Raw genomic sequence first — 13,960 nt, 5'->3', positions numbered from 1 at the left:
CTGTAATGAGTGGACTGTAAGTCACTTTGGATAAATGAGTGCTTACTAAAAACAGGTTCTGCTAATCTTTAATGAAATTAATATTTAAATGAATATTTGTTAATTATTTATCAGGGTTTTCCAAGTTATAACTTGGGCCCTTCAAGGTTTCAGAAAGCAACAGAAGGTCACGTGAAGGTCAGCACCTCTCCTCATCCAAACAGCTTGGCATGACTGTAAGGTGGCTACTGGCAGTCTGGGTGAGTTGTTTTGCACAGTGGCAAGGGACGGGCTTTAGTTGAATGTGCTGATGGGACTCCCACGATCCCATGGGGCCAGCTTGTTCCGAAAACCCTCGGCTACCTCACCAGAACAATCCAGGATTGGGAGGGGTATTTTCAAAGTGCTTTGTCCCAATGACAGGGGTGTGGAGTGCACAAAGGATGGGCCCTGCACCAGGCATAGTATAAATGGGTAATCTCCAATGCGCAACACACAGTTTACTGTAGATCATGGCAGTAAGAAGCCCATTTTTTCCACTGTTGCTAATGCTGCCGGTTCTGGTGCTGGACAGAGCTTCCACCCATGCATTTAACCCCAGTCGCCTTCAGCACAAAGTCCTCCACCTCGGTGAGAAACTAAATGAAAGCTGACCACTGACATCTTTCAAGTGGATTACAAGTGTTGAAAAACTGAAGTTACACTTATTTCTATGCCTTTCTCAAAGATCCAAATATGGATTTCCTTTCTGTCTTTCCTCTCCTGGTACAACACCTTTCATTTCTAATCCTTCCATAAATCCTGTGTACCTTGTGTTTGCTTGTCTACATGGTACTTTAACTGACATTGACTTAAGTCTTGTTCTGTCCTTAGACTGGCCGAAGGACTGTGGTCTGGCTCATTTCAAACCAAACACAGTGGAGCGTATCGTGTCGGGCAACGAAGCGAGACCCCACTCCTGGCCGTGGCAGGTCTCACTGCAGGTAATTTCAACTTGATATGACACGGAACGTCTCAAGGTGCAACAAAAGAAGAAGTCACTTAAGCTGGTATCTATTTTTATAGGTTCGTCCTAGAGGCAGTAAACATTATGTTCATGTGTGTGGAGGGACTCTGATCCATAAGAACTGGGTTCTTACTGCTGCTCACTGCTTCCAGAAGTAAGGCAAATCATAAGTTTATCACCAGTAGAGGCAGAACTTGCTTGAATTTATGCAGGGCAACGTTCCTGGTTGTTTTCCCCTGAGAGTCATTAGGTGCTATGCTAAGTGTATGCTAAGTTCCTTTCTTTTGTGCTCTTCATTGCCCAGAGGAAAAGCAGAGGATGCTAGTAGCTGGCGTATTGTTTTGGGTAAGCATCAGCTGAAAAGAGCAGAGTCTGCTGAGCGTATTTTCCCAGTGAAGAGGATCTACAGGCATGAGCACTTTCGTTATCCAGCCCACAGTGAGCTGGACTATGACATCGCACTGGTTAAAGCTGCCACGGACATCCAAACCAGTAACTTCATCCGCTATGCCTGCCTGCCGCGCAAGCAGATCAACCTTAAACCAGGGCACTACTGTTGGGTGACTGGCTGGGGCGACACACGAGGTAAAAACTGGATTATATGCCTTCGACCTTCATGTATTGAAATTTGAACATTTTGTGAAAGCTGGGTCTTAAAATATGATGACTGGATTATTTCTGAAATCATCGGCTCATAGATAAAATGTAAACAGTGTACAGTAACGCCGTACCCCACTGCGGTTTCTACTGGTTTATTTTACGTCCCTGGAGCAAAAACAAATTGTACTTTAATAGGTAACACTTTAGAATACTGATCCTTTGTTAATGAATAACTACACAGGAACAAGTCACTAATGCACTATTAAAATTGTAGTAACTACTATTACCTAACAAGAAACTATGATTATTGATTTAGTAAGTAAAAGCGCTCAGTTGAAACTGGTAGTTCACTATTAGCTAATCAATATACTACTATTTTTTTTATATATCCTGGAGAAATACTAAGAACTACTGTATACAGGTTCATAATTAATGTGAATTATGCATAATGTATAATTAATTCTAAAATGAAGATCATGGTAACCCACTAGTAATGACTCAAGAATTATCAAATTCTTCTAACGGAACTACTAACTACTTGGATCAGTCTTCTAAAGTGAAAAGCATCATAACTCCCTAATATTGACTGACGCCATTTTAAGCTTTTCAGATATATGTTAGGTTTTGGATAGTAATGATTCAAGTGTTACTACATCCTTCTGAAGAAACTACTAATTATTTGGATCAGTATTCTAAAGTGAAGATCAAGGTAACCCACTAGTAATGATTTAAGTGTTACCAAATCTAGCAAAATGAATTACTAACCAAAACCTTACAAAAACCTTAAAAGTTTACAATCACTTCAGTAATTACTAGGGAGTTATCACGATCTTCACTTTAGAATACTGATCCAAAAAATTTGTAATTGCTTTAGAAGGATGTAGTAACATGAATAATCATTATCTAATACATTATCTTTACAACACTCTCAAAAGCTAACAATGATTATCGTTATTCAGTCGTTACTAGGGAGTTATCATGATCTTCACTTTAGAATACTGATGCAAATAATTAGTATTTCCTTCTGAAGAATTTGGTAATACTTGAGTCATTACCAGTGGGTTACCATGACCTTTACTTTAGAATTAATTATACATTATGTATTATTCATATTAAATATGAACCTGTATACAGTAGTTCTTAGTAGTTCTTAGGAAGGTATGAAAAAATAATAGTTACTGATTAGCTAATAGTGAACTACTACATTCAACTAAGCACTATTACTTACTAATTCATTAATCATAATTTCTTGTTAGTTACTAATAGTTACTAGAGTGCTAATATTGCATTACTCATGTGTTCCTGTGTAGTTATTCATTAATGATGGAACAGTATTCTAAAGAGTTACCCTTTAATGTTTTATTGATACGACTGAGTTTACAAAGAGAGGTGATCAACTTATCCAGAATATGGGTTTAGTATCTATTCTTCCTCTGTAAATCTTAGGTGGGAAAGAAAATGTGTCACTTGCTGAGGCACTGAACCAAGCTCGGCTCCCAATCATTGACTATAAGACCTGTCGGCAGAAGAAGTTCTGGGGTGACCGCTTGAGGGACTCCATGATTTGTGCTGGCTTCAGAGATACAGAGGGGACCCCAGCCGCATGCCAGGTGAGAAGACAGTTTTTTGGGAAAATTCATCAAGGTGCCCCTTCTTTAACTCCATTCTTACCTTCTGTGTGGATCTTCTTCTTGTAGGGTGACTCTGGTGGCCCTCTGCTGTGCCAGGTGGGGCGTGACCGCTGGGAGGTCCACGGCATCGTGAGCTTCGGTCCAATTGGATGCACAGTGGAGAACAAGCCCAGTGTCTTCACTCGCACCGGAACCTACATGCCATGGATAGAGGCCACACGCATCAGGGACTTCTTCTTGCACTAAGTTCCAACCTCAAAGAATTCCTTGTCCACATTTGTAGGCACAGGAAGAGTTGTTATAGCAAAATATTTAGCACCGTATTCCGGGTCTAGGTCCAGCCCATGGACCTGCTCATTTATTTGTGGTCCATGAGCTGGAAGCTGGTGTACAGCATCACAACCATGCACCAGCCACCAAGTTAGGGTAGTTTGCACCGGTTTGTGGCTCGTTTCTCTGCTACGCATGTGAGATAGAACATGAACTGCAAAGTTTTAACTGCTTTCAGCTGAATCACACTGATCTCCACCGTGTGTTCGACAAGCCAAGAAACATCTGTAAAACAAGTCCTGGCTATTCAACATTTCACTCATCAGTTCAGTTGGCCTTGTTTTTTTTCTGTAAGGACTGGCACATACATTTGCCATTTCATGGGCAGTCCAACTTTCAGTTCCTAAGGTGCTTTGACGTTCAGCGTCAAGTAGTGATAGAAAATTTGACCTGTTGTGGGAGACAGTCTCCCTTAAGAACATTCTAACTGCAGTGGTTTTCGCTGAACAGTGCAGGTAATTTCCACACAGGATGGAAATGTAAGCCGCTACAAGGAATTTATCCATATAATTTCCATAAATTCCTTCATTTTAATCTATATTAAGTCGTGGCCTAATGGTTAGAGAGTCGGACTCGTAATCGAAAGGTTGCGGGTTCGAGTCTCGGGCCGGCAGGGATTGTAGGTGGGTGGAGTGAATGTCCAGCGCTCTCTCCACCCTCAATACCACGACTGAGGTGCCCTTGAGCAAGGCACCGAACCCCCAACTGCTCCCCGGGCGCCGCAGCATGGCTGCCCACTGCTCCGGGTGTGTGTTCACGGTGTGTGTGTGTGTGTGTGTGTGTGTGCATTTGTTCACTACTCACTGCTGTGTGTGTGCACTTGGATGGGTTAAACGCAGAGCACCAATTTCGAGTATGGGTCACCATACTTGACAATACGTCACGACTTTACTTTACTTTTACTTTACTATATGATCATTATTTTGAGAGGGAGCTTTAATTATTTTATCATTTAATCTATGCATCTATCGCTCAAGTATTCAAACTACAGGGAGAGTTTGGGTTAGTGGTATAATACTGCTCAAATAATAGGATGAGTAACCAGTGGTTATTCTGATTGAGAAATATCACTGAAAGGATTTTTTTTTTAAATGCTTTCACTCTGAAAAATATGACCATGTGTGCATATCGTAAAATACAAGCACATGGACCTTCATTCTGGAATATTATAATTATCATTCATTTGTACTCATTGACTGTTGAAATCAAGTTTGACCTGCTTACAAATAAACCATACTGTATATAAAAATTGTTTTTGAAAACTTTTTAAAATGTCTTGGAATCTGAACATAATTAAATATTTTTATATTAAATATTTATTATTATATAGAACTACATGAATACAGGATAGTGTACCATTCATGCACAGCAAATTCTGTATTACTGAATTCCGTATTACTGTCTCAAACAGTGGAAACTTGTATTTTATTTTTTTACGGTTTCAGAGGAAGCACACAGTTTAGTCCGCACTGACAAAATGCATCAACCCACGAGAACAGATAAAACCTCATGATTAAAGGATACAGAGTTCCTGCAACTTACACCAAAAAAGACATGTACCAGCAAATTCACAGCTACTTAGTCCACACTAAGCAATCTGGAGGCAGTCTGGCTCTTCCATTTAAATATTACACTTAATGTAACTGAAGAATTCTGTGCATGTGTGGTGGTCCATGGGTTTCATAAAGAAGGAAGAGGTCATACAATTAAGAATGGGCTCAGTCTCAAAATAAGTCCATGGTTTGAGCTCTCAGTCATCCTCAGTAATGTGAAGGCGATGTCCCCTTCAGGTGATCCCAGTTGTTGTAAAGAGCATACAGGCCTGACATGGCTAAACCAACAAGACCTCCTCTGGCAGCTCCTTTGAGTCCGGCTGTACAAAGTAAATATACATTTTTATCAATAAATACAATAAACATTGTGTTCATTAGATTAAATCAGTGATGGCCATGATATTGTCCCTTTTCCTCACCTGTGGATTTAAAAAGCATCCCTGTTAACGTTCCGGCTGCCACTGTGTTGAGGTCATCCTCTGCACCCCTGGCCTTCTCAATGACCACGCCGAACACACTATACAAAAGAGCTGTTGAGAAAGAAACCAACATTTTATTATGCACGAGTTTCTACAATTAATTACACAACAGATTTGATATTCTTTTGCACAAGCTGTTTGAATACAATGCATTTCTTACCCACAGATCCTAGTGTGTTGGCCCATGATGCGCCTTGTCGCGTGACCATGTTCAAAATTCTGAACATAACAAAGGTCAGTGTTAAAATAGAATTATGGGTAATAAACAATGGATAAACGGTAGCGATACATTATGGAAACACCAAAACTGAAATTAAATTTTAATTTAACAAAACAAAAACAAAACAAGATTAATTTAATAAAAAATTCAAAAGAGTAGTCGCCTCTTTGTGTGTCAAATTTCAGACGAATATTTTCAGTTGCTGAAGTTTCGTAAAAATTTGCTAAAATGCATAAAAAATTAGTGCTGTCAAAATTAGCGCGCTAACGCATTAAAGTTTCTAAAGTTTTCAGTTTAACGCATTAAAAATATTTAACGCAGGGGCGGGGCTACGGTTGGCCCCCCCACCCACAACTGCTGCTTCTGTCTCTTTTTTCGTGACAAGAACCATTGTTTATTTAAACGCAGAAAGTCTTTATCACCACATCAAACAGGAGACTTTTCAGACTTCAACTGCACACACAAATGCGCTGTAGCCTGTATCATTTCATATCAAATTGCGAAAGAAACTACAAGCATGCAATGTCATAGTTATGTCGCCAGTTAAGTCACGATTAAAGCTGCATAAAAACTATGTATGTATGTATTTGTTATAGGAGTCACATTTAAGAACATGTCTCTGAAATGCAGTGGTTTTCCAAACTGTCCTGGAGCAGCACAGCACTGTATCCCTTATTTAACACAACCGATTCAACTCATTTGAGACATTAAGAACTGAAGTGGGTCAGAATAGGTAAAGAGATGCCTGTCAGATCCGCGTCACATTCAGCATTGGTAGCTCTTAAAGGGACAGCAGACAAAAAACCTACTAACCAGCTGCTGTGATGTCTGGTAATCAAAGATCAAAATAACTTTTGTAGCTTTAAGGATTCATTCATATATTTAATTTAGAATTTAGTGTTTGATAAATTTGTTCAATTTCTGTATATTTCCTCTTTGCTGAAGGGCACAAGTAAATATGACATTTATTATAATGGATTTATGTGAAGATTGTTTTAAGTTCACTTAAATTAGAAGTTATTATAAGTAGTCTAATAAATGTTAAAATTGATAGCTTTGTAATGTTGAATGTCTAATCAATGTTTAAATATTAGGGGAAAAATTATTTCATACAGACATCAGAGTGATACTGGCCTTCAGTCATAAAAAAAAAAAAAAAAAAATGATGCCATTTGATTAAAAATATAATGTTGGGTGGGATTAATCACGATTAATTTCAGAAAAAATGTGGGATTAATTAGTTAATTTTTTTAATCGATTGAAATACATTGCAGCAAATCTGTCATAAACTGCATCACATCAACATAATATAAGTGACTGATATTCAAAAAGATCCTTTATGAATTATCTATTCAAATTTAAATCAGTTTAAATAATTTCTAATCAAAGTTTACAAAGGAACAGACACTTACTGTACATTTCTGGGTTTTGACCATGGCATGTCTCTAGTTTCTGTCAGGCCCATACGGAGACCATTAAGTGTCCCAAAAGCAGTGCCTTCAAAGAAATAAACAACCGTTAAAATGGGGAATGATTAAAGACAAAGAACTGATAAAAGCTTGCAAAGTGACAGGCCTCACCTGTTATACAGCATCCCCCGATGGTGAAGAAGGCCAGCTCAAAGCGACCACGGGTTTTATTTGCCCCAGTTGGCAAGATAAACTCATCAGTGTCCTAAGAAAGCAAGACAAGCACCATAATAGGGTCTTAAATGTAAGGTTTTTTGTATTACAGTAATCTTGTATAAACAAGAGAACACAATATGTGACCCTGGACCACAAAACCAGTCATAAGTGGCACGGGTATATTTGTAGCAATAGCCAACAATACAGTGTATGGGTCAAAATGATCAATATTTCTTTTATGTCAAAAATCTTTAGGACATTAAGTAAAGATCATGTTCCATAAAGATATTTAGTAAATTTCCTACCGTATATATATACCAAAACGTAATTTTAGATTAGTAATATGCATTGCTAAAGACTTAATTTGGACAGCTTTAAAGGCATACAAATATTGTCCTATGCTAACAAACCATACATCAATTAAGCTTTCATATGATGTATAAATCTCAATTTCAAAAACTGACCCTTATGACTGGTTTTGTGCTCCAGGGTTACAGATAATAACACTAGTATTCATTAAAGCATGGGTCAACTAATAAATGCAGATTTTAATAAAAAGTTAAAATAATATTCTCAGGATAACGGATATTTTACATACATGTCAGGTATTATAAAAATGTGCAATTTCTTAATTACAGTTGGTTGGTGGCCAAAACAATGTTCTGATCATCGTTTTTGTATGTTACCATTGCCTTTCGTTTAATTAGCCAACAATACGTTTATATTGTGAAAGCTTACACCTTATTTCAGTTCATTAAGCCTCTAACATAAGTTTGACAGTTCATAAGACAGACTAACTTTTACAACAGAAAAAAATAAATTTAAATGGGCCTGAAATGTAACGTTAGCTGTGGTATTACAGAAACTCACCTGTACAAGGTAACGAGGGTCAACATTGAGGTAGGGCGAGAGAGGGCTCATACCAGTCACTGAAAATGACAGATAACACTCATTATGCATTATTAGAAATGAACAGATACTAATTTGACAGGAAGCAAAAATGAGCCACATAGCACTTACATGGGACTCCTGCGAGCTCAGTGTTTGAATACTCAGGGGCTCCTCCACCGAAAAGGCTCCCGAGTCCACCTTTAAATCCTCCTGATGCCGGTGTGTTATTATCCATGTCTTGAGAGATGATACAGAGAAAACCGTCTCGATGATCAGACTTCTTCCTTACCGACACGCGTTAGCGACACCAAACGATTTTCTTTATCGACGGCGTTGTGTTGTATATCGTCTGTTGAAAATCTCACATAGATTCTCTCTGACCTCCACATGCTGCCCGGCCTACCGTAAAGCGGAAGAACACTGCTGACGTAACACTGCCGTAAAATTACTCGCGTGATTGCTGAAGAGTTAATCAAATCAGTAATATATACATGTACATTAAGATGAACAAATATAAGTTCGCTAAAATGAAGTATGTGATATCGATATGAAAAGTATGCCGTTCTGAGGCTATTGATGTTTGAGAGACTTCAACAGTTAATTAAATGACATTTTGCGACCATCCGTGTTTCGTTTACATAAACAGAAAACTCAGTTTTTTACTATTTAAAAAAAAAAATCATGTTTTTTTTCATTGTGCAGTCCAATTAATCTCAATCAAACTGCAGCTGGGTTATTTTGATTCGGTAAAAAAAAATACTAAAAATACAGCTAACTAACACGATAACAAACAAAAAAATAATTAATAATAATAAATGAAATAAAAACTAATTATAATGCAAGTAAATTAATAATAAATAATTATTTATTTATCCAGTTATTTACATTCTGGTGTTCCTCTTCGTTATTTACAGATCCTTTGGTAGGCCTATGTGATTTTAATTATAGGTAGCAACCATAATTGCTTAAATTGACCATTTATTTCATTTAAATGATTCAGTTTAAGTATTTAGACTGTATGGTTGATATAGCTAGTTGGAGAAGAAAATGTTTTAAATGTAAAAATAATTCCCTGAATCTGAACCTGGCACCAGTCCCACTAGATGGCAGACAAGGACAAATTTCTAAAAGTTTCTGATGGACTATTTTGAGCCTTTTTTCTGAAACAGTTTTTCTTCTTCTTTTCAAGTGATTTGTTAGTTTGTGTGGGGGAAAAGATCTACCTCACACCGAATCGTGTGCCACAATAAAGCATGTCCCGTGATGCATGCTTGAAAGCACAAATGGTTGTTTAGCACCATAAAGGTTGTGTTTTGATCCCCCTAGCTCGCATGAGATTTAAGAGGAATTCGCCATGTGGGAGGATGCTGAAGCAGAATTCAAAAACCATAGCTATTTTTTTTCTGTCTCTTTCTTTTCCACCGCTTGAGGTGGAGCAATAACATTTGCCATTGTTGTCATTCTGTGAGCTCAGACTTCCTGGCATCCACACTAAATTACCCCTGGCTTTCTGTGGGAGCAGAAATGGCTCACTGTTCCCCAACAAAAAGACCATTCACAGTCAGTGGAAGGCCTCCTATAGACAGCCCACAGTGCTGAAGAGAACCAGAGGCAGTCGAATAGAGACAGGCACCCCGAGGAACATGGCCGCACTGGGAAATGGCTGTGATGTCATAAAGAATTAATCTCACAGAATATCTTTTATTCACGCTTATGCTTTATCATCACGCTTTGTTGTCGGCCTTATATTCAGTGTTTTTGTGCCAAAACTAAAAAATAACAACATTGAGTACACACAAAAAACTCCACAAGGACCCCAAAGGGGGTGTGTTACCATGGAGATATGAAAGCTGGGCAGAGCCTCTGTTCCTTAAACTAGTTTAGAGGAGATGAGAGGGGAGGACAAGGGGGTGGGGGTTCAAAGGGGTCCTCTGAAACCTTTTAAGATGAAGACTTTAAAGCCATCGTGCTTGTGTCATAAAGAGTAAGCAACAAGCACAGCACATATTGATCAAAAACAGTATAGTAGTAATATTGTGAAATATTATTTTTGTGGAAACCGTGATACCTACATTTTTCAGGAAACCTAATGGATGAATCCATTTATTTGAAATAGAATATTTTTTAAAAGGCATTAAGAAATTGTATTCAGCAAGGACACAAAAATATTAAGTAGTATAAACTGTTTTCAACATTAATAATAATGTTTATTGAGCACCAAATCAGTATGTTTGAGAATGATTTCTGAAGGACTGGACTAATGGAGACTGGAGGACCGGCTGATGATAATTCAGATTTGCCATCACAGGAATAAACTACATTTATATATATTGTGAAATATTATTGCAATAGATTTCTGTATTTTTGATTTTGAAATACTATCAAATATATTTTATTAACAGAAACTGTGAATTTCAATATAGGTCAATTTATTCTTTTTTTATTTCAGAAGTTTCAAGAAGACGACTTTAAAGGGATAGTTCATGCAAAAATGAACATTTTGTCATCATTTACTCACCCTCATGTCGTTCTAAACCTGTATGAGTTTCTTTTTTATGCAGAACATAAAAGAAGATATTTTGAAGAAAGCTGGTAATCAAATAGTTGATGGTCCCCATTGACTTCCATATATTTCTTTCCCTACTAGGTCAATGGGGACCAACAACTGTTTGGTTCTTCAACATTCTTCAAAATATCTTCTTTTGTGTTCAACATAAGAAACAAACTTATACAAGTTTGGAATGACAGGAGGGTGAGTAAATGATGACAGAATTTTCATTTTTGGGTGAACTATTGCTTTAAAGCCATCACGTTTCTTACAAGCATGACACATACTGTTGCTGTTTGAGATTCATACAACAGATGTAAAAATAAAATCATCTATTATTGGATGGATCAATGGCTTATGACCTAGTAGCATTTTGAAGTAAGGTTCCCGGCACTTAATCCTAATTTTATTTAAGGCACAAACAGTAGTAAACAGTGTTCTACTTTGTTATGCTTTCATGTTACGATCAAATGTAACTTAACAGACTCCTGGAAGATTCACTGTGCTACAAACTTAAACAGAATCACCTGTTTTAAAGTCTCTGGAAACTCAACAGCTATCCCTTAATGTGGATTTGTTTCGTTAAAGCCCAGCTGACACTCGCAACAGATTTACGTAAGCCTTATAATATCCCAGATACAAAGTAAAATCCAAGAGCCATAATTGTCCCTTGGCTTCGCTCTTGTCATTTCAAGCTCCCTGTTATTCTCTGGCAGTGCTTTAGGACTTTGGCTTGGCTGTGAATGTTCTCCACTGTGGCCTGCCAAGTTCTGCTGTCCTCTCCCACCAGTCTGGGCAGCGTCCAGCCTTGTGGAGCCAGAGTGGGGGGCCAGGACTGAGCCAGACCCCGGGCCCCATCCTCTGAGAGCAGACAGGAAAGGAGGGGGCACCCCACGGAACGAGAGGAAGAGGAATGGGGACACTGAAGCATCCTACAGGTTCAGACGCACCATGTGTGTGCCTGAAGTACAAATAAACTCGATTCCTGTACATCTTTACTTGGAAAACCTATTGGATGTAACCGAAGCGAAACAGCGCCCTGCTGTGCGACTCCACTGTGGCGTAACATCTGTTGTGTCATCCTATTTAATTTGTTCCGTCCTTTATATGCACCCCACCATCACCACCTCTTATATTTCTCAGATCTTTAGCTATGACTAGAAACAATTACACAAGCTAGGTAAACAGCGATGACTTCCTCTCTTACATAAACATTGATGGATGTGTCTGTGGAAACGGTTCTTTAATAGAGCAGAAGGAAGCGTTCCTTGAGATTTGTTCTGTCCGAGCCCTTTGGGAGGACATTCCCCACCCTCTTCATATCCTCATGCTGGACAGGTCTTTGTGGTCATTGTTTAAGATCCAAGTGTGGTTTATTTCCTAGAAGACCCGCACTTGTGCCGCATTTTTCAGTTTAAATCTTGATTGTAATATATTATATAAAATATATACTTAATTTACTACTAATAATAATAATTAATGTTTAATTAATGTTGCATTTTAGGTAGTAATGCAGTCCCCTTGGAAGTATGCAGAAGTCTACAGTGTTTGAAAGGGTGTAACATTAAATATGAATAAAAACTAAATTTTTAAAAAAGGTACACAATATCATTCTTGTTGCTGTCTGATTTATTGACAAACAGCATTTGAATAATTTTAATATCGACTACCTGGGATTGTATGAGTGTCAACGTCAATGACAACGACCCCTGCTGACTAATTTTGTTTCAATAATATGATTAATTAATATTAATATTTCTAATAGCTACTAAAACAAAAAATAAAAATATATATTTTTAAAAACTTATCTGAAATCAGGTTTAAAAATATTTTTGTGTGTGTGTATTCTAGAGCGAGATGAAACTGAAACTTAAAAAAATAATAATTATAATAATAATTTGTTACATTTATATAGCGCTTTTCTAGGCACTCAAAGCGCTTTACATAGTAAGGGGGTATCTCCTCATCCACCACCAAATGTAGCACAGTGTCTGACTATTTAAGAGTTTCCTGTAAAGGAGTATTTTAGAGAGGGTTTTTGGTTGAAGCTAGCAAAATGTTGGCTAATATCACACCATTTTTCCTACAGCCGCCATATTGAGTAGCATTGCAATTTTTTCACTATTCATTTTTCTACACAGAGTTTGTCGAGGCCTCTTCCTCAAACTGTCTTGGTTTAGCTTGCCATTGACATCCAATAAGATCAGTAGATTGACAAGGAAGGAAGGAAGGAGGGAAGCAAAAGGTTCTATTTTCGATTGGTAAGTTGGGACAGAGAGTTCTGAGTTTGTTGGTGGTATAAAGGTTGTAAAGGTCATTGAAGCCTCTGAGGGGGAAGTCAGAGTGTGAGTCAACAGAGGATACTGTGTCTCTCTCTCTCTTTACAGGGACTTACCCAGTTCATCTTTCCTCTTTGGCCCTCAGCTAAAACCGTTATCCATTCCACTCATTAAACTTGCTGCTGCATTACACTCCATTACTTTGGATAGTGCCTGTATGTGCATATGTTTTTGATAAGGTAAGCAGCACTGTAGAGTTAAGGAGGTAGGCAGGGGCATCAGAAAATGAACAAGACAGGAAATTGAGATTTTAATTGCAGGTTAGAGACAGAGAGAGGATGAGGGGGGAGAAGGAATGATTACCTAACATAGCAGCTAGTAATTTGGGACAGGCAGGAACCATTTAACACAAAACGCGTGGTGTTTAATGAACCGTTTGCCTTCTGTGGGAGTGAATTAATCACACTCTCTCCCTTTCCTTCCATTTCACTTTCTCCCTCTCAGTGCCTGTCCATTTTTTCATTTTGTATGTATGTGTGTGTGTGTGTGTGTGTGTGTGTCTGCTGTAAAAGTAGCAGTACACCTTTAAATGAAAATCCAGTCACAAGGACTACTCACCTTAATGTCACCTTGATGCTTTGTGCATCAAGTCTTCTTTAGCTATGATCACTTTTGTTTGATGAATAGACTAACATTGTTTTGTTTGTTTTTTCTCCAGTGGGACTTGTGTAGTCATATTAGTGAAATTTCACATGCAAAAAAAGTCCATTGTCTTTTGTCAATGGTGTAGCGAACTAGGGATGTATGAAGCACCGTTCA

General features: G+C 38.0%; 2 protein-coding genes across 2 annotated transcripts; one reads left to right on the top strand and one right to left on the bottom strand.

Annotated features, from left to right (window-relative positions):
* Positions 1-491: 491 nt before the first annotated feature.
* Positions 492-3,462, top strand: LOC306857636 (chymotrypsin-like elastase family member 2A; the record flags this gene model as incomplete). Its single annotated transcript, XM_079397662.1, has 6 exons — positions 492-609; positions 853-962; positions 1,045-1,139; positions 1,290-1,570; positions 3,032-3,195; positions 3,283-3,462. 6 exons carry the CDS (start codon positions 492-494, stop codon positions 3,460-3,462), a joined length of 948 nt encoding a protein of 315 aa, XP_079253788.1.
* Positions 3,463-4,852: 1,390 nt separating this feature from the next.
* Positions 4,853-8,736, bottom strand: LOC306858151 (mitochondrial import inner membrane translocase subunit Tim23). Its single transcript, XM_079398550.1, has 7 exons — positions 8,444-8,736; positions 8,294-8,352; positions 7,379-7,472; positions 7,211-7,295; positions 5,739-5,797; positions 5,519-5,629; positions 4,853-5,419 (listed from the first exon to the last, which is right to left on the bottom strand). Exons 1-7 carry the CDS (start codon positions 8,547-8,549, stop codon positions 5,307-5,309), a joined length of 627 nt encoding a protein of 208 aa, XP_079254676.1. The 5' UTR covers positions 8,550-8,736; the 3' UTR covers positions 4,853-5,306.
* Between the last annotated feature and the right edge of the window lie 5,224 nt (positions 8,737-13,960).

This window comes from Barbus barbus (assembly GCF_936440315.1).
Source record: "Barbus barbus genome assembly, chromosome: 38".
NCBI lineage: Eukaryota > Metazoa > Chordata > Actinopteri > Cypriniformes > Cyprinidae > Barbus > Barbus barbus.
This window is presented reverse-complemented; position numbering and strand designations above follow the sequence as displayed.